We start from the raw sequence: 27,083 nt of genomic DNA, 5'->3' as shown, positions 1-27,083 counted from the left end.
GTTTGAAGGATTATTGCTGGAAAATTTTGGTCCACCCATTTTCACTCAGGCCCACCTAAAAAAATATTCCTGGTTACGCCACTGGCATGCAGGTTTTCATTCCAGCCGGACTCCACACGAGGTGATTTCACTGATTAGCAACCCTTTAACCAAAGAGGAAGAATGTATCATGTGAAATCACCTGGTGTGCAGTCGGGTTGGAATGAAAACACATGGCTCTCCATGGCACATGGTTAGCCACCGCTGATCTATGTGAATTAGGCTACAAGGTCTCAGTGAGCAGCACACTATGCCGTGATCAAGCGAAATTCTGGAAGAGATAAGATAAAAATGTGAGCTATATCAATCTGGAAAGGGTTACAAAACCATTTCTTAGGTTCTGGGGCTCCAGCAAACCACAGTGAGAGCATTGTCTCAAAATGGATAAACTTGGACCAGTGGTGAATCTTCCCAAGAGTAGTCGGCCTACAGAATTCCTCCAAGGGTGCAACGACAACTCATCCAGGGAGTCACAAAAAACCCAGGACAACATCTAAAGAACTGCAGGCCTCTCTAGCCTCGGCTAGTTGGTCATATTTCATGATTCGACAATAAGAAAGAGACTGGGCAAAAATGGAATTCATGGGAGAGTTGCAATGTGCAAACCACTTCGAACTAAGAGAAACAATAGTGCTCACCTCACATTTGCAAAAAAAGCACATTGATGACCCCCAAGTCTTTTTTGGGTAATGTCCTGTGGACAGACAAGTCAAAAGTGGAACTTTTTTGAAGACACAGATCCTGTTATGTCTGGCATAAGCAAACACAGTATTTCACAATAAGAACATTATACCAAGTCAAACGTGGTGGTAATGCGATGGTGTGGGGATGCTTTGCTGCCTCAGGGCCTGGAAGACTTGTCAACATTTAAGGGACAATGAATTCTGCTCTCTGCTAGAAAATCTGAAGAGAGTCTGGTCATCAGTCCGTGATCTGAAGATGAAGCTCAATTGGACTTGACAATGATCAAAAACACAACAGTAAGTCCAGAATGGCTAAAATTAAACAAAATTACGGTTTTGGAGTAGTCTAATCAAAGTCCTGCCTTGAACCCCATCAAGATGCTGTGGCAGGACCTTAAACAAGAAGTTCATGCTCGTGAACCCTTCAATGTTGCTAAATTACAGCAATTCTGCAAAGAGTGGGCCAGACCTCCTCCACAGTGATGTGAAAGACTGATCTCCAATTATAAGAAGTGTTTGGTTACAGTGTTGCTGCTAAAGTTGGCACAACCAGTTATCAAGTTCAAAATTACATTTTCACCTGGATGATATGGGTGCTGGATAACATTTTCCCTTCAATAAATTAAATCATTTTTTTAAAACTATTTTATTTTTATTTGGGTTCTCCTTGTCTTATGTTGTATAACATTTTGTATGAAGATCTGAAACCAGTGACAAATATGTAAATATAGAGGAATCAGGAAGCAGGCAAATACTTTTAAATGGCACTGTATAAAAAAAAACAGAGTAGTAAAATAGAGCAAGAACCGCCATCTCAGTCTTTGACATCAACAGGCCCTTAGAAATGATTAAGATCAAGGTATAACCTTTGTTGTATAGGCACATAGACATGCTGAGCTAATCTAAAGGTTTCCAGAGTGGCAATAGAGTTCGTTTGTGCTTTTATCATAGGGGTTGTCAATGTGAATGTTAAAATTACTAGTTATAACCAAACAGTCATAGTCCGTGCAGATGACAAGACATTAATTCAGCAAGATCTTCAAAAAAAAAAAAACCTGACAGAATACATTGGTGGCCTGTAGATAGTTAGTAATAAAACTCGAGTGGAACATTTCAGTAAAATAGAAGGGTATTCAAATGAAGAAAAATCTCCAAAATATGTCTGCTTGTGCAGGAATTCATCCTTGAATAGAATAGCTACTCCAGCTCTCTCATCAGCTCTTACAACATTCATGAAATTAAAATTTGGAGGGGCTGTCTCAATTAAACTTTCTATACTCCCGGCATCCAATGTAAAACTTTGCTAAATCAGTATGCGGATTGACAAGACCATACCAGATCGGTCAAGGCCCGGGTTAACAACAGCCGCCATTGGTGCTGTGCCCTCACAGGGTACCGATGGAAACTATAAAATCTGCTGTGACAACCCCTGAGGAACAGGGAACAAGCGGAAAGAAGAAGATACTGTTATCTTTAAACCAAATTTCAGTTAAAAACATTAAATCAAGATTATAATATCATTAACAAAAAGTTCTTTGTTTTTAAGAGACCTGACATTAAATGGTGCTCTTTTAATTGTGAGCTTCTGGACAGGCTCTGAGACAAACTGTGTTTTTGTTTCTGTAGAGGGATTGATGCTCAACTTAACATGTTAGCCTTGCAGGAAGGAAATGTTTTACTCCTGCTCCTAGACAAAACGAATCCTTAACCCTGTCTGAGAATGTGGAGTGAGGGGAACTAGGAGAGCATGAGAGGATTAAAGCAGGAACGTAGCCTGGTACCCTGGTGTAGTCGTTCATCCAGACGTTTTATCTGAAACCTCCCTGATGGGATAATGGTGGGGACACAGAGGGTGATGTTGGATCTCCTGTGTGAAGAGGGGGAGGGGAATGATGTCAGGTACTGGCAGGGGGCATATGGGTAACACAGTGCAGAACACAGTGGAGAAAATTGTCTGTAAGTAACTTCAGTCCAGATACATGTGGATACTCACCATCTGCTTTGAAAAGGTGTTTGGGAACAAATGAACAAATTGTTCAATGTGAACAAATTGGAATTGTAAACAAAAATCACTCTTTCTAAACTGGAGGTTGTGGAAAACCATGAATTTAAAGCCAGTAACCTGCTGAACTTATTTATCCTTCTGTTGACTGTTGGCAATTTTTCACCAATAACACTGGGATTTCTAGCTTGTCTGAAACAGTTTAAAGAAGTCGTGTTTCAGCAGTTCACGTTGCTGTCTGTATGTGTCATTAGCTCCCACATGCACAACGATTTGATTGATTTTCAAGCATTCACAGTTGCTCAATTTTTTTTTACATTTATGTAAGAGACCAAAGCACCTGGGATGCAACATGTTTTGACTATCTTACCATTTATGTTTCTAATAGTGGAGTCTTCTAGAATTCAGGTGCGTGGTGCCATTATTTCCATCAGTGGGGTCTCATGATTCGGTCACTTAGTAAGAACGAGTCCTTTTAAACTTTGGTGAAAGCCATTCTGGGTTCCTTCTTATTTCTGTGAACAGCATCAGCCTCCATATCAAATTCAGGCAGGTTTGACAATGGCTCACACCTGTTTTCCAGGTGTAAAGTCTGATTGTAGCTATTGTGTAGCTCCTCTGGCTGGCCTGCTGTCAGGTGTAGAGGTAGGATGAGCCAATATCTTGGACCTACATGATGGTACAACTTCCCCATTTGTCTCTGACTTGGTTTGACAGCACAAATACCTTCTGTAGGAGTCTGAGCATAGCTGTGCATCTTGATGGGTCCAAAGAGTGAGGGTCCACAGTCATCATATGATCCATCTGTTGTGATATTAATTCACAAGTAATTACCAAAAGAAGCCATCTATCTCACATCTCAGAATCTTAAGGGAATAATACAACCCCTTCAGTCATTTTAGGATAAGTAAGTAATACCCACACGTTGTTATGTGAATCGCTCATTAACTAATTCACAAATAAATTATAATTAATGTTGGTGAAAATTACTGCTAAATTATATTGCCTAAAGGTTTTTTTTAGGGATTTTTTCCTTATCTGATGTGAAGGTCTAAAGGACAGGATGTTGTGTTGATGCAAAGCCCCCTGAGGCAAATTTGTAATTTGTGATATTGGGCTATACAAATAAAATTGACTTGACTTGAGTATCTTATCCTGCATTACAATGCTGACTGGTCAGGTCATAAGACAACAAAGATAGCATTACAGATATTTTAGGGTAAAAAGCTTTAAAATATATGAAACTCAGACCATAGAATAAAATGAAAATGATCAAATGGGAAAAACAATGAAAATCAACCAGTTTTTAGGGCTCTAAATTTATAGAGCTTACCAACTGACCAGCCAATATTTATTTACTCATCCCTCTGCATACAGGAGCTGTTTGACATCATCCTGGATGAAAATCAGCTAGAGGATGCTTGTGAACACCTAGCTGACTACTTGGAGGCCTACTGGAAGGCCACACACCCCCCAAGTAGCAACCCCCCCAATCCCCTGCTCAACCGCACCATGGCCACTGCTGCACTGGCTGCCTCCCCTGAGCCCGTCTCCAACCTGCAGGTACAGGTGCTTACCTCCTTGCGCCGGAACCTGGATCTGTGGCCTAACTTGGACGGGCCTATTGCCAATGAGGAGAGAGAGGAGGAGCATGGCGTTTAAAAGCCTTCGGGGGAAGGGGCAGGTGCGGAAACTTAAGCCCCAAACCCAACCCTGCTCTCCCTAGCGTTTTCCTCACCCTACGCAGAAGGAAGAGAGCATGATTTAATCTGGTTTTCTCTCATGCACACATACTGTATATAGAAACACAACATACATGCAGATGGGGAAGGTATCATATCACAGGCTTTACACTGGATCTACCAAAAGAAATCCCAGGGGCACCGACATACCTGCTAAATGAATACACACACACACACACACACACACACACACACACACACACACACACACACACACACACACACACACACACACACATACATACATACATACATACATACATACATACACACACACACTCACACTCAAAGCGGGCAGAGACTAACCCTGTACAAATTACAATACTTATCAAAAAAGCAACGTTCATTACCAACAACATGGAGATGTATGGGCACACAATTGGAATTAGGAAAACTGGCATCTCCTTCACTGCAAATGGAGGAATCCCAGTGGTCCTGTGAAATGACCAGTAAGGCATCTCTGCCTCTGGAGACCCCTCCATTTTACCCATTAAGCATGATATTGGAAACCTCTACCCCAACCCAACCCTCCATGCACCATGGCACCCTGTTCTGCAGAACTCAGTTGTTTGACATGCAGAGTCCAGTTTGCTTCCCTCCTCGGCCTTGCCGTGGTATCATGACGTATGAAAGCATGTCAACCTGTTGGAACTGAGAAGCTTGGTTTGGTGGAGGTTGTTACTAACAATTTGGCCTGTTTTGCCAATTGAAATGTTATGATTAATTGGATGGCAAAATACAAATTAATCCATATGTCTTGGATCTCACTTATATGCCTGATAAGTCATGTTGAGGGCCAGATTCTTACCAGATTGTTTGGCAATTCATAACAGTACAACGATTTCTTTATTCATTTATCTTTGAGATTCTCTTTATACTGACAGCAGAAAGAATATACAAGATACCCATCAAACCTGTTTTCTTAACTGAGTCAGTTTCTTTTTAAATTGTAATTATAATAAGAATTACAAGTGTGTAGGTAGGGGAATAGAAGAAAATCATTTGTTTACTGAAAAAATATACTTTTCTCTCTTGAGTCGGTGTAGGCACATGAGAACATGCAGCGTGGGTTTCAGGTCTCCAACAGAAGAACGGGGTTGTTGGCTGGGAGAGAGAAAGAGAAAGAGAGAAAGTATAAGAGATAAAGAATGAATCACTTTGCTTGCTGGATAACTGCTTGTTTGAGTTTCTTTCATAGGTATGTGAAGTGATTTTAGAAAGACACAGTAGCAGAACTTCTAATCCTCATTTATTCTGATAGTTTTGTGGAGCGTGGAGTGAGTGTGGATCTTTCTGGGTGTGCATGTGTGCATGGCTGTGTGTGTGCTGGTTCATGCATTCAAGTTTTCAGTATCTGTGGTTAGTTTGTGCATATTGTGCAAGCATTGATGTGTATGTGTATATGCAACAAACATAATAGTGTAACTCATAAAAACTAACGGTTTCAGTGTAACATCTGTCAACAGGATGTCACAGGAAAAGTGTCCACCAACCGTCCTTCTATTTTAACCAAACTTTTCAAAAGTTAAATTAAGTGCAATGAGCTTTGTTTTCATCAGCTGGGCTGAAGCCACTGCTTTCTTTCTCTCTCTCTCTCTCTCTCTCTCTCTCTCTCTCTCTCTCTCTCTCTCTCTCTCTCTCTCTCTCTCTCTCTCTCTCTCTCTCTCTCTTCCCCTCTCTCTCTCTATATATATATATGTGTATGTGTGTGTGTGTGTGTGTGTGTGTGTGTATGTATATATATATATATACTATATACACACACACACACAAATACATAGAATAAACCTCACCTGAAAAAAGAGTCAAAATCCAAACTTTTTTGCATTTTTGATATTTCATTTAAATTTCCCAACGCCATCTGTCTCTCTAATTCTGTAGCTCAAACCGATATGGATGGAAGCCAAACTACTGCTGTCTTTGATTGTTTCAAGTATTTGATATTAAAATGTATGTTTTAGCAACAGATCTGGCCGTATGGTGTGTGCCCTGTCTCATCCTAAGCCTGTTTACTAACCACTCACAGCCTGATTGTGTTCTGCGTTGTTTGTCTCTGCATGGCTGGTATGTGGCATGGGTGTGACTGGTGACAGGGGCCTTACCTGGTACACGGAGAGCAGAAGCAGGAAGGGCCACTGACAGAGTGCAGTGGAAGTGAGAGTTTCCATGACTACCCGCCGGACCGAGGTGGGAAACAACAGCAGCAGCAGCAGCAGCAGCAGACATATCAGTGCTCTTCTCGCAGCCAATTACGGGGAGGGAATGGGCGGGGCCTGTCATGGCAAGATACCTTTGATTCTGAGACGCAGGGTAGCCGCGACTCGGCCTACACAGAGGCCGGTGACTCCTGTATGGACATTGAAATCGATCCCTATGAAGAGCCTGAGCCCTACAGAGGGGATGGGGGCAGCCACCTCCACCTTGCTCAGCATCATGGCCGACAGGCTTCCTGGGAAGATGAGGGTGCCGAGCCAGACCAGGAAAACCTGAACCATCCTTCGATGCCAAGCCAGATGCAGTCACTGCATGGATGTGCCAAGCTGAGAGAGCATTACTGCCAGGATCCTGTGGAAACAGGGGTCAACATTAGCCACAACAAGAATCGGGATGACTGGGGGGAGGGTGTCTATATTCGCTAAACACACTTCATATGTTATTGTCTAGGAGATCTGAACAGACTGGGAATAGAGAGGAATAAGGAAAACGTTTGGCACTAAGGCATGGGTTCAAGCAGGATTCTAGGGTGGGGTCGGGGCCATGACAATCAGGCTATCAATTACTGTACTTACATCCCTTATCAAAGTAATACTTTACTCACTGTGGACTGTAGTGTAAAGAAACACAAACAACCAGATGTCATCCTCATCCTGTCATTCTAGCAAATACATTTATTTATGTTCAGAAAAAAATGGCAATATTGGTCTGCTATTGATTGTTAAATGCTGCATGTACATCATGGAATTCTATCGACGGGATGAGGACAGTAGTTGTAATGATTGTGAATCTATGATAGTGACCTGTATGACTCAATCTTCCCTACAAGTGTAGAATGTGAATTCTGATGGAGCTGGTAGAGCTGATGGAGATGTAGTTTGTCATGCCTGTCCTCTGCAGCCTTAAACAGGGTCTCATGCCATCATACCCGCTGTCAGCGTTTCTCAGTCTGACTTTATTTCTCTCTCTCTTTCGTAAAAGCTTCTGAAGTTCACTGTAAAATTATAGGAGCCAGAGCTTTTGATTCTTTCACGTTCACGTTGCCAAGACCTTAAAATATATCCAGTGGTGAACTTTCTGTAATTTTACAAGATAACTTATTTATATTATTTCATGTGTGTCATCTTGATGTTAACAATATAGACATGCTCCAAAGATGCTAACCTCTACCCTGTCCTGGCTCAGCCATATTTAATGTTGTTGGGGCAACAATTGTGCCCCAATAGTATTCACTATTACACTAGTTTTCAAGTGTGGTACAGTTAAAAAGCAGCATTGGAACTGTACTTTACATGTCTTGCCTTAGTCTCTCACACCTTCAAATTTACTCACAACAAAAAACAAACAAAAACAATCACAAGTGCCGGAATGTTTCACAAGCCATGTCCACCGTTGTCACAGTGGGATGTCTTAATTGTTGTCATATTGTGTGCTCCTCATACCAAGTGTCTCGTGGTTCTTCTGGCTACTGTAACTGCTAGCCATGCTGTTGCTCTAGTGCATTATCATCGGATTTTCTTTGCACCAGCTGTGTCATGAATGTTTGCCAGAACTAATGCCAATATAAAAAAGTAGTTTTTTGTGGGAAATTTCTCCTTCCTTCCACCTAATCAGCTAGCTAGTATAATAATGAATATCATGCTCATCTGTTCTTTATTTCTGACTGATTTAGTGTTGGTTTCCTGTGAACAATTGTATTTTTTTAATCTTCAGTTGCTCTCATGAACTAATGAGAAAAGTATCCTTTACTCATTAGTTCTCCTTTACTTCTTCTTTACTCAGTTATCTAAATGGAGAATTCATGAATGTCTTTAGTGGGCTACCTTTGCCCATGCCTGTCTTCAGTTGGTTAAATGAACATTAAATAATTATTGGTAAATAATGTTATTGTTGCGTTATCAAAATTGTTAAAAATGTAAAATCACATGTATCACTGGTGCCTAATTGTAGCTACATTTAGCTTTTTCTGCCTTTCATTTCTAATCTGTGGATAAATTCATATTTTAATTAAAATTTTAATCATAAAATGCTAGTGTCAGTCATTTAATAAGACAAATCCTAACTGCTAAACCAAGATTTTACATGTACAATCTAACTTTTGTATTGTTTGCAATGTTATTTAAAAGGGGTACTCATGAAGACGTTACTTTTTATTAACATTCAAGCCACATGGAAATAGATCAATATCCTAGTTAAAAGGTAATTAAACCCTAGACAAAATGAGCTTACTGATATTTCCAGGTTAAAAACCATGTAAAGGTTAAAAACATGGTAGGCTAGTCTTGGTACTCTGTGGTTGTCGCATAGCAGGATAATCACAGCTGCTGCAGCTCATGAAATTAATAATGGGTCCATTTGATTTAGGTGAGCTGGCATGGCTATCAGCATGCCAGACAGAGATATGAATAAATATACATACATTGTATGTTGGTGTATGGAACAGCAGATTAGGCTAATTCAATTTTACATATCTAACTTAATTACAACGACAGTCTCTGTCAACTATAGTGTGCAGATGACCTATTTAATCAGCGGAGGGAATGAAGAAATATAAAAGCCATCTATTATTGTGCTTAAGTATTGCCTGTAAACACTGTCAGCTGTCTGTGTTGGGTGAAGGAAATGAGTAAATGATAAAGGTTAAATACTGCAGTCTGAGCATATCCAGGCTGCCTTATAAACAATTAACCCCAACGTGGTTTGTGTCCACCATGCATGAGTGTAAAAATGGCGTTCATTACATGTGCGTTCATGATCAAAATTGGCTAATTAAAAAATGAACTTGATTTAAAACCTAATCATTCAAAGGGGTGTTTCTGCACAGAAAAATGAATGTTATGTTTCACATCCCGTTCTTTTCCGATGTAGACTATCAACAGGAACATTTTTATTTGGGTTCCATGGTGACTTGTGTGACTTGCAGTTCCAAGCTTGGTCACTGAGCGCTGTGGTGTTCCTGGGGGCTTGGTCATGAGTTATTGAACTTGAATGTGTATGTGGTTATTTCTTGTACTGGTGCAGCAGCTGAACAACTAGCGCTACCAAGCTGAACCAAGCTGAACCGTGCCTACATGACAGGATATAACAGACTGTCCAGCTGAGCTGCACGTGTAACCTGACTGGATATGCAGCGTTTTCCAAATGAATGGCGTGTGCAACTGACTGGATAGCGCAGATACCCAAATGACTGGTGTTTACGTACACACTAAATGCTTATAGTCTATAATGCACTTCTACTTAAACACCAGCCCAGTACGCACCTGTCATGTACCGGTTTGGCATGTAAGGGCACCCGTATGTATGTGACGTCACCTGTTGACGTGGGGAGAAGCGCGAGGAATATTGTTCGGGCAGTCTTGCAATACGGTGGAATAAAGCAAGCCACGTTAGGCATTGTGTAATAACGGTGTGCCTAATCATTTATAATTAATGACACCTAAATAAGCATATAGGTGGGAATAACGGATCAGAACAATGGCGACGAGTGATGTACCGAGCCTAAGCTAAGTGATGAGCTAAAGTTTGTAACGTTTAGTTAGATCTGAAGTGTAGCTAACGGTTGTAGCTAGCTAGCGCGGCAGCATGGAAAAGACAGCATGCGTACCGGCGTTTGATTGCTACTCCGACCCGGCGACTTTGGGGCCGCGGTGGACAAGATGGCTAAGGTCATTTGAACTGTTTGCTGATGGGAAAGGTCTGATCATCGATGATAACACCGAGGACGCAGTGAAGCAGCGCCGGAGAGCACTTCTTTTGCATCACGCAGGTCCAGACACACAGGACATCTTTTCAACTTTGGACGCCACTGGAGAGGTGACTGATTATGATGCCGCTGTTGCAGCTTTGAACAGATATTTCGTGCCTCAAGTAAATGCTACATTCGCCCGCCAGACATTTCAGAAAATCTCCCAGAATCAGGGGGAGACAGTACAACAATTCGCTACACGCTTGAGACGTGCGGCAAAAGACTGCGGTTTTGGTGGCGACACAGACGATCAGATTAGAGACGCAATTGTAAGCAAATGCACGTCAAGTTATGTTCGCTGTAGACTCCTCGAGGAGGCGCGTGGTTTGGTGCTTGCTCGCGCTCTCGAGTTGGCGGCACAGTGTGAACAAATTGAAGAACAAATGGCGGAGATGTCTGTGAGGGAGGGGAAAGCAGAGGCGACTGTGAGTCGTGTCTCACAGAAAGGAGGGAAATGTCAGAAAAGAGGACAAGGGAGACCGGGCGCGGATAGAGGAAAAACGGACAAAATGGACAAAACGTGTTTTAGATGTGGACATTCAGACCACTTTGGGAAAGACCCCAATTGTCCCGCGCGCGGCCAAACGTGTCGCAAATGCAATGGTAGAGACCATTTCGCAAAGCAATGCAAAACAAAAGGTGCAACAGGAAAGGAAAAAGTGCATAAAATAGAGATAGAAGAACATGATTATGCCTTTGTATTGAGTGATACAAACAAGTCAGATAGGCTCAACATAAATGTGGGAGGAGTTAGCTTGAAGATGCTTGTCGACTCTGGGGCTACTTGCAATGTGATAGACGAAAAGACCTGGGAGGGTTTAAAGTCAGAGAAAATTAGGTGCCACTCATATGTCCCAAAGCCGGAAAGGAAACTATTTTCTTATTCATCTAACCAACCTCTACCCATTAAAGGGGCGTTCACATGCAAAGTAAAAATAGGAGACCGCTGTGAACAAGCAGAATTCATAGTAATCAGAGGTGATGGAGAACCACTACTAGGAAAAGAGTTGGCCATGAAATTAGGTGTACTGAAAATAGGTGCCAACATATCAGCCGTCAGAGACATGAACCAATCACTTCAGCAGCAGTACCCGACTGTATTTCAGGGGGTAGGGAAGCTGAAAACAAAACAGATAAAGCTACACATAGACCCAGAGGTGACACCAGTAGCACAGCCACTCAGGCGTATACCCTTCAACCTACGGGCGCCTGTGGAGGCCAAGATAAAAGACACTCCGTTTGAATTCGGTCCAGAACAGAAACAAGCCTTTGAGGCGCTGAAAGAGGGCTTAGCCAAAGCAGGGACACTAGCCTACTTTAACAAAGATGCACCGACCAAAATCATTGCAGATGCTAGTCCAGTGGGATTAGGAGCAGTGTTAGTACAGACCCAGAATGGAGAAAATGTTCCCATTTGTTATGTCAGTCGTGGTCTAACGGACTGTGAACGCAGGTATTCTCAGACAGAGAAAGAGGCCTTAGGTCTGGTATGGGCGTGTGAAAGGTTACACCCATACATCTATGGTAGACGATTTGACTTGGTTACAGACCACAAACCTCTTGAATCTATCTACAGCCCACGCTCGAAACCATGCGCTCGTATAGAGCGATGGGTCCTAAGGTTACAGCCTTATGATTTTAAAGCAGTACATATCTCGGGCAAAAAGAACATAGCAGACCCACTATCACGTCTGCTGGGGAACAGCGCACTGAAACAGAAACATGCATACGGATCCGACGAGTATGTGAGATTTGTTGCAGTGAGTGCCACACCCAGAGCATTGACAACCCGCGAGGTGGAGGAGGCATCAGCCCACGACGAGGAGCTGATCGAGGTGCGTAAAGCTATTGAGAGTGGACACTTTGAGAAGTGCGCAGCATATGCCGCAGTGGCTAGTGTATTGTATTTTTAAATCACGTCAGGACACAGCGCTGTCGCTCGACACAACCTCTCCGTGGCATTCTTTATTTAGACTGACACAGCATCAAAGGCAGACCCGATCAAACAACCCAGAGCCCACAGGCATCACCAATCGATCCCAGCACAATAGAACAGCACCAAATCAAATGCAGCACTGTCGATGTGTGCATACATAACATAGTGAGTTGTGTGTAATAGGACAGTTGGTTCTACGTGGAACGCGTATTGTGCTGCCACAAGTACTGCGGGCACGCGCTCTCTCACTAGCACACGAAGGACACTTAGGAATTGTCGGAACTAAACAGCACCTCAGGAGCAAAGTCTGGTGGCCAACAATGGACAGAGCAGCCGAGAGACATTGTAGGTCATGCCACGGATGCCAAGTTGTTGCTCGGCCAGACGCACCGGAACCGTTAAGACCAACAGAGTTACCAGAGGGGCCCTGGCAAGATATTGCCATTGACTTACTCGGACCCCTGCCGACAGGTGACTCGATTCTAGTTGTAGTTGATTACTACAGCCGCTACTATGAGTATGACGTGTTAAAAGTCCACAACCACGTCAAAAGTGATAGACAGTCTAGAGACAATCTTCAGTCGACATGGACTTCCCGTCACACTGAGGTCGGACCAGGGTCCTCAGTTCAAATCAGAGGAGTTCAGTGAGTACTGTGACACCAACGGAATCAAGCATGTGAAAACAACGCCACGATGGGCGCAGGCGAACGGCGAGGTAGAACGTCAAAACGCCTCGCTGATGAAGAGGATTCGCATCGCTGTTTCAGATGGACTCAATTGGAAGCGAGAACTTAGAAAGTATGTGACAGCATACCGGAGCATCGATCACGCGACCACAGGGCAGAGTCCCGCGGAGCTGCTCTTCAAAAGAAAGATGAGGGGGAAGCTGCCAAGCATCACAGCAGCACACGCTGATCTGGAGGTAAGAGACAGAGACGCAGAACAGAAAGGACAATCAAAGATCTATGCAGACGAACGGCGTCACGCCAGGTACTCGGATGTCAATGTCGGTGACACGGTCCTGGTGAGACAAGAAAAGACTGATAAACTGACAACACTATTCAACACAACGCCACACAAGGTGGTGAGCAAATCAGGAAACCAAGTTGTCGTCGAATCTCCAACCGGAGCCAGATACACACGGAACACAACATTCGTGAAGCGATACACCAGTACTCAGGAGACACCTGCCGGAGCAGAAGCATCACAGGATGCCGAGGACTGCACATCAAACAGAGAGACACTGGGTGCTCAAAACGCAGAGCGGAGCAACACCAGCAATGACGCCCCGGGGGCAGACAGGCCTCCAAGAGAGAGAGACGCTTGCCATCGAGGCTGGCAGATTATGATTTGACATAGACTGGAGAAATGTAAAAAAAAAACTGTTGGGTCAAGTTCAGTGACGATTGTTGTTTGATGATACAAATGTGAAATTAACATGTTAAAAGGTCTTATATGTTTACGGACTGTTCATAAGTGAATATGTGTTAATGGAGAATTAATACATGGTTCTAATTAAGGTGAAAGCATACAGAATATGCGGTATGTGTTTTGGTTAGGAATGTTTTGATACTGTCATTATATGGGTTCATATTTTTTAATTGAAAATAACCTGAAGTTTATTTCCCAGAAAAGGAGGGATGTCATGTACCGGTTTGGCATGTAAGGGCACCCGTATGTATGTGACGTCACCTGTTGACGTGGGGAGAAGCGCGAGGAATATTGTTCGGGCAGTCTTGCAATACGGTGGAATAAAGCAAGCCACGTTAGGCATTGTGTAATAACGGTGTGCCTAATAATTTATTATTAATGACACCTAAATAAGCATATAGGTGGGAATAACGGATCAGAACAGCACCCATACCACATCAACCTCTACAACATTTTGTACCATATAATACCTGTTTTGCTTGTTGTTTTAAAATGAATGGACGGAGACCTTTTTCAAATTCACGCTGAAGCTTTTATTATCCCACATACCAGACCCCGTGTTCATACTCCCGACCTCTAACCTCAGCACGTCACTAGCCTGCAACGTAACATCTAGGATTCTGGGTAACGCAGTTCCTAACTAAGGCATATAAAGCGTCTTCCCTTCTTAAAAAAAAATCCTTAAGGATGAACAGCATGAAAGATCTTAAAATACAATAAACATATATATATATATATATCGGTTGGTTTTTTTTTTTCGGAAATCGTCAGTGGTGTTGATAAAAGTGCTCAACTAATGAGGAGCGGAATATCAATATAGATGTAGGAGAAAAACCTTTAATACATAGCAGTATAAGCTTGTTTCGTGCGTCGCGCACTCATCAACTGAATTGAGTGCGCGACGCACGAAACAAGCTTGTACTGCTATGTATTAAACGTTTTTTTCCTGCATATATATATATATATACACACACACATATATATACACACACACACATATATATATATATATATATATATACACACATATATATATATAATCCAGTTAGTCAGCTAAATTCGCTATGAGACAGTACACTAAGCCTGTTTCATGCTGTAAGCAACCATCAGCTTATCGTTTATAGCATGAGACAGGCTTGTACTGTCTCAGAGAATTTACTTGACTAACTGGATTATTTTACTCCTTATTTGTTGAGCACTTTCCCTACCGATGAGTTTTTCTATTAACAACGTTTTTCTTTTAACAAAGTTTTATTATATATATATATATATATATATATATATATATATATATATATATATATATATATATATATATATATATATCAACAACCGAAATTAGGGGTGTGACGCTGGGCAACGTAAACTATGATTCTTTATTTAACCACATTACCAGCTGATGAGTGCGCGTCGCAGGACACAGGCCTGTACTGCAATGTATTAACACTTTTCTTTCCTGTATCTTTTTTTTCCTCCTGTATCTGTGTGTGTGTGTGTGTGTGTGTGTGTGTACATACACACAGGGTGTTGTGATGCGTCTAGTGCAGCAGTGTGTAGTTGGAGGGAAGGTGCATGTGTTCTTCCAACCCGCTTGTGTCCTTCCTGCCCTTAGCTTGCTGCCGCTGGCTAGCCTTTGTGGCGAATAGGGAAGCATCCTAGCGTGTAAGCCTTCCCTTGCCAGTACATAGCCTCTCCTTCACCAAGACTCCTGCCAGGCCTCCCCGTGGCCACACATGGTAACTGGGGTCTTGCGGCCCCAGGCTAACTTGGCAGGGGATCTCGGAGCAGCAGTGGGCCCCAGAGATATGGTGTGCAGGCCCACCCTGGTGGACACGCCCTGGCACCTATCAACCACTGCCCCGCTGCCTTGTGGGTGAGTCTGGAAGACATAAGGCTAAGGGAGCTCACCCCAACAGAAAAGCAAGCTGTGGCGGTACGCTTCGAGGCGGTTTCCGAAAAACTGGATTTCCGGCAGCCCCCTGCAGTTGTGTGGAGGTGCCGGTCGTCTAGGGATCCCCCTTGCCATCGGAACCATCTCCTCTACAATCAAGTCATGTGGCGTTGGGAGAAGCGCACCCCCCATGCCACTTTAAAAACCATCTCTGCGCAGGTATCTTCTGCTATCTGAGTCCTCAAAGGACCCACAAATAGAAGAAGATGGTCATCATCGGGCACGATGGACAACCAGCAAGCAAGTGTATGAAACTTTGCAGAGGCAGCTGATGAGTGCACTGAGAACGAAACAGGCTTGTTCTGCCATTTAACAACTTTGAGCTATTACATATATTGTGGCAGGATGAGGAAAAACACAGGAGACCAAGGCGAGTTTGAACTTTATTCCTCAGCTCCAAAACCAAACTGAAACAGGAACAACCTTGCACCAGAGAGCCCGGGAACGTAAACCACGCCCCCAGCTCACAACCCTGCTGGGTGAGAGGCACAGCCCCTAGTGTCCGCCACACAGCCTCCCCCCGAACACCCAGAAGGGACTCCTGGAAAGAAAATTAGTGTCTCACTGGAGGCTTAAGCAGCCTGCCATAACGGCTGCGCCGTCCCTCAGCCGAAACAGTAGGTGAAACAAAGTCCAATGCCGGCTGAGAAGCAGAATGCTGAACCCGTGAAGACACTGCCGGGGTCCTGGAAGGAGGGCGACCCCGACGGGGAACCTGGGCCGGAAACACAACTTCGCCTGCCACCCTGTGCGCCGGTTTAAGCTTATCAAGCGTGACACGCTCCCTACGCCCACCCATATCCAGCACAAAACCCTTAGGACCCGTCTCAAGAACCCGAAATGGTCCATCGTATGGGGGTTGGAGGGGCGAGCGGTGAGCATCATGCCGTACAAAAACAAAACGAGCCGACATGAGCTCCGCAGGCACGAAAGACCGCGGAAAACAGTGGTGAACGGGGACTGGAACCCGAGTGCTGTCGGACAAAAAAGGGATAAACGGCCGGACGGGGTCGAGGAGCGGAACTCCAAGGCAAAAATTCCCCAGGGACGCGGAGCGGCTGACCGAGCACCAGCTCGGCGGGTGAAGCGTCGAGGTCCTCCTTAGGAGCCGAACGCTACCCGAGCATAACCCAAGGTAAACGGTCCACCCAGTTACCCTCCGAGAGCGCAGCGCACAGCGCTGCCTTGAGCTACCGGTGAAAACGTTCAAACAAGCCGTTAGCCTGAGGGTGATACGCGGTAGTGCGGTGTACCTGCACACCCAAGGATCGCGCAAGTGCCGACCAGAGCTCTGACACGAACTGGGGGCCCCTGTCTGAGGTGATATCTGACGGAGGCCACTGGAACAACGGGCGGGGACGGCCGGTGGAGACATCGCAGAGGAGGGCAGGACTGCCTTCCTGCATCACAGCATCCTCTAGCTTGAGGCCGGTACGCGTTCACTTAAGGGCAAGGACGTCCGGGTCGCTGAGCTTGTCGGCAGCCATAGCGGAGAAATCCACACCGAGGTGCACAGGACACACAAGCACACGCGACAGACAATCAGCAACAGGGTTGGACTTCCCGGCCACATGCTGAATGTCCGTTGTGAACTCGGAGATGGCCGCCAGGTGGCGCTGCTGACGAGCAGACCACGGCTCAGTCACCTTGGACATGGCGAAAGTCAGCGGTTTATGATCCACATAAGCCGTGAATGAGCGACCCTCCAGCAGGAAGCGGAAATGACGGTTGCAAGTGTAACCAGGTTAAAATTAATGTTTTTATTTTATTTTGTTTGAGTATGAAATATCACCAAATCCTGTCTGTGTGCTGTTATTTGTGTTTACTACATTTTATTTTATGTCATTATTTACTTTTATATATGTTTTACAACGACCGTCATATACGTGTACTGTCGCTTTAAGAGAGAGGTCTTGTGGGTACACGGAAGAGGGAACGCGGGAGAGGCCATGTTTTGTGGGAGGAGTCTCAAGCAGCAATCGAGCCGAGCCACACGTGTTTCTTACCGTAGGACAGTTTTGCTGGTTGAGGAGAACGTAACTTTGAGTATCCCTGTAAGAAGATACTGCAAGCTGTGGGATAAAATACTTGTTTATCCTTTCTTACATCGGAGTCCCGTGGACGGTTTCTCCTTCTAACGCACACGAGTGAAGTCCGGGTAATGGTTGAACTTCGACCCCCACGTCCGTAAGAAACACCGCTCCCGCTGGAGGACTGGACGTTTGTCGAAGAGTTTGAAACCAAAATAAATGGCAAGGTGGGCCAAATAGAGTCCTGTGTGTCCCCCCCCCCTCCTTCTTTGATCATGATGATGATGATGATGATGAGAAACTGAGGGCCCCCACAACACCTGGGACCCCACCGAAAATAGAACACAACGCAGAGCTAATTATGAGAGTGACGGGCGTGCAGCAGGCTGACCAGCATAGAACAGCATAGGGCTGCCCCCGTTACATTGGTGCCGTGACCCTCCTGGATCCTGAGAGCGACATCAGTTGCTCGCCGCGGGAGGCTGCTGTCGTCATCAAGCCCCAGACGTCCTCAGGTATTTCTATAGACTGTACGCTCATGTTACAGTGGACTGGTGTTGAGCTGTGTGGACACTGGACAGTCATAGCTGTGGTTACCATGGACTGGGCTTGTGAACAGGACATTTGTATATATTGAAGGAAGAAAAACACACGAGAAAAAAAAAAGGAAAAAAAGGTTAATGTAGATGTATCCCTCACTGATGTCTCCGACCTGGCTCACTTGTATGAAGACAAGTGTGCCAAAGCACCTCAGGGTTCGCGTATGGTCATTCAGGCGACACAGAGGATTCAGGCTTTCAGTGACTTGTTCTATGCTCCTGTTCTTGTCAACCAGAGTGTGCAGCTTAATGGCATGTTGGATACTGGCTCTATGTCATGCAGTATCAGTGAAAATGCAGTAGAGAAGCTCCGCTCTGGGGGTGTTTTACCTGAGAAGCAGCAGCCTGAAGAGAACATTGTCTTGATTGGCTGCGGTGGTTGTAATGAATGAAAGGTCACGTGTTTAACTTGACCTACTCACGGGTGTACGTGCAGTGCGTGTGACGTATACAGGAAGTGAGAAGCGCATGTTATGAAGGTTGTATGTCGGATGAACGCTAGTAAAAGCTACACAGTTAAGAACCTACGAAGTCGGCTCGTTCTTGAATTATTCTTATGTCAGTAAGACAAGGCGTCTACGGGCATTACATGGTGTCAGAATAGTCTGTGTATCTGAACACGAGCGGTCATGCCGAAGTTTAATCCGCCGAGTGAATTCAAGTTTGACTGCCCCGTTGAATGGCCGGAGTGGAGACAACGGTTTTCGCGCTTCAGGCTCGCGACAAAGCTGGATAAAGACGACGGGGAGATTCAAGTGAGTTCGCTGATTTATGCAATGGGCAGCGAGGCTGAAAAGATATTCAGCTCGTTTGACTTCGCGGCGGAGGGTGATAAAGTGGACTATGATATCGTACTGAAAAAGTTCGACGGCTACTTTATTCCCCGCCGTAACATCATACATGAGAGGGCGTGCTTCTATCAACGTAGCCAGCAGCCAGGACAGACAGCGGAGATGTACATCCGGACATTGTATGAGCTGTCTGAACACTGTGAGTTTGGGGACAAGAGGGATGAACATATCAGAGATCGTCTGGTAGTGGGCATAAAAGACAAAGTGCTCTCCCGTCAGTTCCAGCTCACAGCGGACCTTACTCTGGTGAAAGTCATTGAACAAGTGCGCCAGGCGGAGGCAATAACAAAGCAGCTCAGCCTCCAAGCTAACCAACCAGAGGCCCAGCTGGCTAACGTCAATGTTGTCCGATGGCGGGACGAACGCCAAAACAAAAAGGGCGGACAGCGTCATGGTGGCAGCAGACCTGCAACCAACAAAGTAGATGAATGCGGGAGGTGCGGCAAGACGCGGCACACCGATGAGCGGAAGTGTCCTGCAACGAACAGTAAGTGCAACAAGTGTCATAAAAAGGGACATTGGGAGCGTGTATGTCACTCTAAAGCGGTGAGAGAAGTCACTGAAGAGGTTAAACAGCTGTACTTTCTGGGAGAAGTTGGCAAAGAGAGCAGTCAGGAAGATTGGACTGTTAGTTTAACAATAAGTGATGTACCAATAACCTTTAAAATTGACACGGGGGCTGACGCTACTGTTATCAACCAAGGGACATTTAAAAAGCTGAAGCCAAACATAAAACTGGGACCTCCTGACACATGCTTCATAAGCCCAGGTGGAAACATCAGCTGCATAGGACAGTTTCAAGCCACAACCAACTACAAGGAGAAACAATACTCCTTTCCAGTGTATGTGATCAAGGGGAGAGGCAGCTGTCTGCTGAGTCGTCCAGAGGCAGTGGAGATGGGTCTAGTGAAGCGGATGAATGAGGTCAGTGGAGTTTTCGGTTCAAGTGGACTGCTGAAAACAGACCCAGTGAAAATAGCTCTGGTGGAGGGTGCCCAGCCATACGCGGTGCATACAGCCAGACGGATACCGCTGCCACTTGTACCACTGGTTAAGAAAGAACTGCAGCGCATGGAAAATGAGGGCATTATTGAAAAAGTGACTCAGCCCACAGAATGGTGCGCCGCTATGGTGCCGGTGCTGAAACCGAACAAGAAAGAGGTTCGCTGCTGCGCTGACCTCAGGAGGCTGAATCGAGCGGTGAAACGTGAGAAATACGTGCTGCCCACTATGGAGGAAATAATGCCAAGGCTCGCAGGGTCAAAGTTCTTCACAACGTTGGATGCAGCAAGTGGGTTTTACCAGATCCCCTTGCATGAAGACAGCAGGGGGCTCACCACTTTCATCACCCCATTTGGGAGGTATGCTTTCTGCCGCCTTCCATTTGGTATAACGAGTGCTCCAGAGATTTTCCAGAGAAAGATGGCGGAAACTCTGACCGGGCTAGAGGGCACAGAGGTGTACATGGATGACATCCTTATACATGGAGAGACTGAGGAAATCCATGACCGGCGCCTAGCAGAGGCGCTGGGGGTCATTGAAACAGCAGGTCTCAAACTGAACCAAGCGAAATGCAAGTTCAAACAGAAACAAGTCCGCTTCCTTGGTCATATCATCAACGAGGCAGGCATCAGACCTGACCCGGACAAAGTGGCCGGAATAGAGAACTTTCCTCAGCCCCAGAACGTGACGGAACTCAAGAGGTTCCTCGGGATGGTGAACTATTTGGCAAAATACGTCCCAGAGCTGTCCACTGTAGGTCAGCGCTTTATGGACTGCTTAAAGCAACGACAGAGTGGCTGTGGGGACCTGCACAGAACACAGCATTCCAAGACCTTAAAGCAGCACTCTCCACCGCCCCGGTACTCACCTTTTATGACGTCACTAAGGCTACGGTGGTGTCAGCAGATGCCAGCAGCTACGGGCTGGGAGGCGTTCTGCTCCAGCAGCACGGGGAACACTGGAAGCCCGTGGCCTACTGCTCCCGACGGCTGAGTGACGCAGAGACAACGTACGCACAGATCGAGAAAGAGTGCTTAGCCAGCGTCTGGGCATGTGAAAGGTTCGAGAAGTACTTGTTTGGGCTTGACAATTTCAGACTTGTCACCGATCATAAACCACTAGTGCCTCTCATGAACAGCAAAGACTTGGATAATGTGCCCATTAGGTGCCAGAGACTGTTAATGAGGCTGATGCGTTTCAATGCAGTGGCTGAATACGCACCAGGCAAAACTTTAGCTGTGGCTGATGCACTCTCCAGAGGCCCAGAGCAGCGCTACGGAGATGGTGCTTCTCATGATGATGTTGCAGCGCACATTGATGCCATCGTGTGCCAGGTGCCTGCCACACCTCAAAGGATGCAGGAGATAAAACAGAGCACGGATGGGGATCTGCAGCTCCAGACAGTGTTGGGCTTCATCAGACACGGCTGGTCTGAGTATGTCGATAAAGTGCCGGAGACAGTCAGAGACTTTTATCAGGTGAGAGGGGAGTTATCTGAGGTAGATGGTTTAGTCATCAGAGGCAGTCGTATCGTCATTCCCACAGAGATGAGGGAGGTGATCTTAGACAGAATACACGACGGGCACCAGGGGATAGCTAAGTGCAGAGAGAGAGCTAGCTAGTCAGTGTGGTGGCCCAAAATGACAGAGCACATTACAACAAAGATACAGCAATGTCAATTCTGCAGAGAACACAAGAACACACAGAGAAAAGAGCCTTTAATGTCAAGTGAGCTCCCATCCAGACCATGGCAGAAAGTTGGCATAGACCTGTGTGAGTACAAAAAGCAAAACTACTTGGTAGTGTCTGACTATTATTCCAGGTTTTTGGAGATCCTAAATCTACCAACAACTACTAGCAGTCAGGTTGTAGCTAGGCTGAAGGCTACATTTGCACGTTTTGGTATCCCTGAAATTGTAGTTAGTGATAATGGGCCACAGCTAGTTTCAGAAGAGATGAGGAGGTTCAGTGAGGATTATGATTTCATCCATGTGACTTCAAGCCCACACTACCCCCAGAGTAATGGACAGGCAGAGAGGGCTGTTCAGATAGCCAAAAGCATATTAAGGCAGGAAGACCCTCTCCTCGCCCTGTTGACATACAGAGCTACACCCTCTTCTTCCACTGGAGCCAGTCCAGCGGAATTGCTCATGGGTAGGAGACTCAGAACCACCTTACCCACATTGCAGCATAACCTGAAACCGGCCTGGCCCAAAGAGGAACTGATCAAAACCGCTGACGCCGCAGCCAAATCGAGGCAGGCTTTCTACTACAACCGCAGGAACGGCGTGCGGACACTGCGCCCACTGAACTCGGGTGACGCAGTACTCACCAAACCTGATGGACAGAAAACATGGACAATGCCAGCAGTTGTTCACAGTCAGAGCTCCACTCCCAGATCCTACATAGTGGAGACAGCTCAAGGTGAACATTACAGATGGAACAGGCGCCACCTGTTGGCCACACCTAAAACACTCACCTTTGTCAGCAGGGATCCTGACCATGTCACTCCAGGGGAGAATGGAAACATGGATGAGTCCCGAGCAGCAGAAAGGCCAACTTCCACACCATATGTTACTCGCTCTGGCAGGGTGAGCAAGCCAGCAATCCGGCTGGATTTGTGAGGCGTATGGACTTGTGTACTGTGGGGGATTTTTTATTTTTTTTGTGAAAAGGGGGGTGATATACAGGTTAGAAAATCATCTTAGAGGGGGAGATGTAATGAATGAAAGGTCACGTGTTTAACTTGACCTACTCACGGGTGTACGTGCAGTGCGTGTGACGTATACAGGAAGTGAGAAGCGCATGTTATGAAGGTTGTATGTCGGATGAACGCTAGTAAAAGCTACACAGTTAAGAACCTACGAAGTCGGCTCGTTCTTGAATTATTCTTATGTCAGTAAGACAAGGCGTCTACGGGCATTACAGTGGTCTGGAGACTAGGCCTGATGGTTTTTATGACCTCAACATGCAGCTTTATGGTGTTTCCTTTGTCATACCCACTCTGGTCGTGCCCGGTCAGCATGATGATCTGATAGTCGGCACAAACGTCATTAAACATGTGGCCCATGTACTCAAGAGTGGTACTGAGTACTGGGACATCGCGTCCAGACAGGAACATCCGTCTAGTCCTGACGTTGAACAGTTCTTGTCCATGTTCACGAATGTAGAGCGCTGGAGGGGTGGTGCAGTTCCTGAGAAGATAGGTACTGTTAAGCTCACCCAGGCCGTGACACTCTTACCGAGGCACGAGCACTTAGTCTGGGGCAGACTTCCTGCTAAGGTGCCTATGTCAGCTGGAAGCACTGTTGTTGTGGAGCCGACAGACTCCAAGGCCATGCCACGCAGTGTCCTCGTAGGTCGACTTGTCACACCGCTCTGGGGTGATAGGTGGGTACCCATGACTGTTGTCAATCCATCTGACAAAGCCATCACACTGAAAAGGAACTGCAAGTTGGCTGATGTGTTTCCATGCTTGGCAATTGAGGACTTTAATGTTTTCCAGGGACTGCAATCAGTTGCAGGGAGGCATGAGTCCAATGCCACAGATAGTGCCTGTCCCCCTGTCCAGCCGGCTAGGAGTTTGTCAGAGCTCGGACTCAGTGACATTGACCTCAGCTCCTGTCAGGTTAGTGAGGCATGCAAGTCCCAGCTCACTCAGCTGCTCACCGAGTACCATGACATCTTCTCCAGGGACTCTCTGGACTGTGGCGAGGTCACAGGATACACACATCGCATCCATCTGGTGGATGAGCGCCCCTTTCGCTTGCCCTACAGGAGGGTTCCCCCAGCCCACTATCAGAAGTTGAGACAGGTTCTCACTGATATGGAGGAGAAAGGGATTATCCGGAAGTCCTCGAGCGCATACGCTTCACCGCTGGTTATGGTATGGAAGAAGGATGGCGGGCTTCGGATCTGCACTGATTTCAGATGGCTGAATGCTCGGACCTTGAAAGACGCTCATCCCTTGCCACACCAGTCGGACTGTCTTGCCGCGCTGGGTGGTAACTGCCTCTTTAGTACGATGGACCTCACCTCTGGCTTCTTCAACATCCCAATGCATGAAGATGACAAGAAGTACACTGCTTTCACGACTCCCCTTGGGTTGCATGAATACAATCGCATGCCACAGGGCCTTTGCAATAGCCCTGCATCCTTCATGAGAATGATGATTGGGATCTTTGGGGATCTGAACTTCACGAAGCTTTTGTGCTATCTTGATGATCTTCTTGTCTTCGCGCCGTCAGAGGTTGAGGCTCTGTCGAGGCTCCGCACTGTATTTCAGAGGTTGAGGGAGAACAACTTGAAACTGGCTCCGAAGAAGTGTCATCTGCTGCAGAAGCGGGTGCGGTTTTTGGGCCACGTGGTTGATGGCGGAGGTGTGTCTGTCGATCCCTCCAAAGTAGAGGTCATCTCCAACATGACAGTGCAGGATCTCATGGAAGGTGATGGGTGCACGCCTTCTGTTCGTAGGATCAAATCTTTCCTTGGTATGGTATTTTACTACCAGCATTTCCTCCCGAACTGCTCCTCCGTGGCTAAGCCCCTGTTCGCCCTTACAGCTGGACAAAAGAGGAGGGGGAGGTCAGCTAAGGATAAGAAGCCCCATGGCAGCTTCCGTAAGCTTACCTCCGCAGACTGGACGGTGGAATGTGGGGAAGCATTTGATCTGTTGAAGACGATGTTACTGGAGTGTGTGGTGCTTGCCCATCCAGACTTTGAGGTGCCTTTCATTTTGTCGGTCGATGCGTCTTTGGACGGACTCGGCGCGGTGCTGTCTCAAGTGCCCCGAGGAGAGTCCAAGGCCAGACCTGTTGGTTTTGCAAGCAAGTCCCTCAGTGCCTCACAGCGGAAGTATCCAGCTCATAGACTGGAGTTCATGGCGCTGAAGTGGAGTGTTTGTGAAAAGTTCAGCCACTGGCTGAAGGGTCAAAGCTTCACCGTTTGGACAGATAATAATCCGCTGACTTATCTCCTAACGAAGCCGAAGCTTGACGCGTGTGAGATCCGCTGGGTGTCTAAGTTGGCGTCTTACACTTTCGATCTCAAACACCTGCCAGGGAAGAAAAACGTGGTGGCGGATGCCTTGAGTCGCGACCCTTTTTCCAAGCCCGTCAGTCAGAGGCTACTTAGGGAGCCCTACCCGGCCCTTGTTCAGGAAGCCGACGGGGTTGAGGGGGACTCTGTGCAGGATGTTTTCAGACTCAGTTGCCAGTCCTAAACAGTGAGTAGTGCGCGATCTGGGTTTGCTTGTGATGCAGCTGAGGTCAGGGCTTTTTGTCAAGCCAAATGTGACTGGCCTGATGCATCAGTATTCACAGCACTCAGTTTGGTCCAGCACGTTCAGCATCTGTCGGGTGGTCAGGATACACTGCCAATGTTATCCACCGAGGAGCTCAGGTTGAGTCAGGAGCAGGACCCCTGCATCTCCAAGGTGTTGCCCTTTGTCGCTGTTCGGAAGCGGCCATCGAGACGTGAGAGGCATGGTGCTGACCAGAAGGTCCTCAGGCTGCTGAAACAGTGGGAGAAGTTGGAAGTCAATGATGGTGTCTTGTACAGGGTGACAAAGGACCCAGTGTCCAAGCAGAGGAGGTCTCAGTATGTTTTACCTCTGAGTCTGAAAGACAAGGCACTGTCTGGCATCCACGATCACGCTGGTCATCAGGGCCAGGACCGTACTCTCTCTCTTGCAAGGCAGCGTTTTTATTGGCCTGACATGGAGAGGGATATCAGAGCATATGTCAGATGCTGTCGGAGATGTGTGTTTGGGAAGACCCCAGAGCCAGCTGCTTGCGCGCCCCTGGAGAGCATTAAAACCTCCGCACCGATGCAGCTTGTGTGTATGGATTTCTGGTCCGCTGAGGACAGTAAGCAGCGGTCGGTCGATGTCCTAGTGGTTACTGACCACTTCACTAAGCTTGCTCACGCGTTCCCCTGCGCCAATCAGACAGCGAAGCAGGTCGCCAAGAAACTCTGGGATCATGTATTCTGTGTTTACGGGTTTCCGGAGAGAATACATTCTGACCAGGGCACAAACTTTGAGAGCAACCTGATTGCAGAGCTTCTCAGGTTGGCGGGTGTAGCGAAGTCCCACACGACGGCCTACCATCCTATGGGTAATGGCGGGACAGAGCGGTTTAATCGCACGATGGGGAATATGCTCCGTTCCCTTCCGCTTCAGCAGAAGCAACAGTGGCCTCAGCAGATCCATTCTCTCACGCTCGCGTACAATGCCACTGTTCACGAGACCACGGGTTACGCGCCTTTCTTCCTGATGTATGGGCGTGTCCCAAGACTGCCGGTGGATGTTATGTTCAGGCAGGTTTTGCATGACCCTCACGTTTTTGATTATGACTCTTATGCTCAGTCTCTGCTTTCCTGTCTAAGGAGTGCAATGGAGATCGCTCAGAAGCACTCCACGGCTGAGCAGCAGCATCAGGCGCGACAGTACAACAGAAATGCCAAGGGCACTGTCCTGTCTGTCGGGGATCGTGTTTTGGTTGCGAACCAGAGTGAGCGAGGGAAGAGAAAGTTGGCTGACAAATGGGAGAACGGAGTGTACACGGTTGTCGGTGTCAACCCCAATATCCACGTCTACAAGATTCAGGATGCAGAGGGGCACACCAGGGTGGTGCACAGGAACCGTTTGTTGGAGGTCAACTTCTTGCCCCTTCCTGAGTTAGATCAGGGTGAGGAGTCCAGTACAACCAGTCATTTGTTTGACTGCGCAGAGTCCGATGAGGAGGACAGTGCAGATGTCCTGACGGTCTCAGGGGATGCAGTGGGGCTAGCAGTCTCATCACTTGGAGACTCGCCTAGATCTGAGTGGGCAGAAGCGGAAGAGTTCATTCCGTCT

At 46.5% G+C, this 27,083-nt stretch overlaps 1 protein-coding gene across 1 annotated transcript in view; it reads left to right on the top strand.

The window, feature by feature from the left end:
* cacnb1 (calcium channel, voltage-dependent, beta 1 subunit) overlaps nt 1-7,105 on the top strand; it is a 481,576-nt gene extending 474,471 nt beyond the window's left edge. Inside the window, exons 14-15 of the mRNA XM_056288701.1 lie at nt 4,102-4,287; nt 6,560-7,105. Coding sequence (XP_056144676.1) covers nt 4,102-4,287; nt 6,560-7,105 — 732 coding nt within the window. The remainder of the gene's footprint in view (nt 1-4,101; nt 4,288-6,559) is intronic.
* Nucleotides 7,106-27,083: the final 19,978 nt, after the last annotated feature.

The sequence above is a fragment of the Lampris incognitus genome, chromosome 10 (genome assembly GCF_029633865.1).
Source record: "Lampris incognitus isolate fLamInc1 chromosome 10, fLamInc1.hap2, whole genome shotgun sequence".
Classification (NCBI taxonomy): Eukaryota; Metazoa; Chordata; class Actinopteri; order Lampriformes; family Lampridae; genus Lampris; species Lampris incognitus.
The sequence above is the reverse complement of the archived record's forward strand: the minus strand, read 5'-3'. Positions and strand labels throughout refer to the sequence as shown.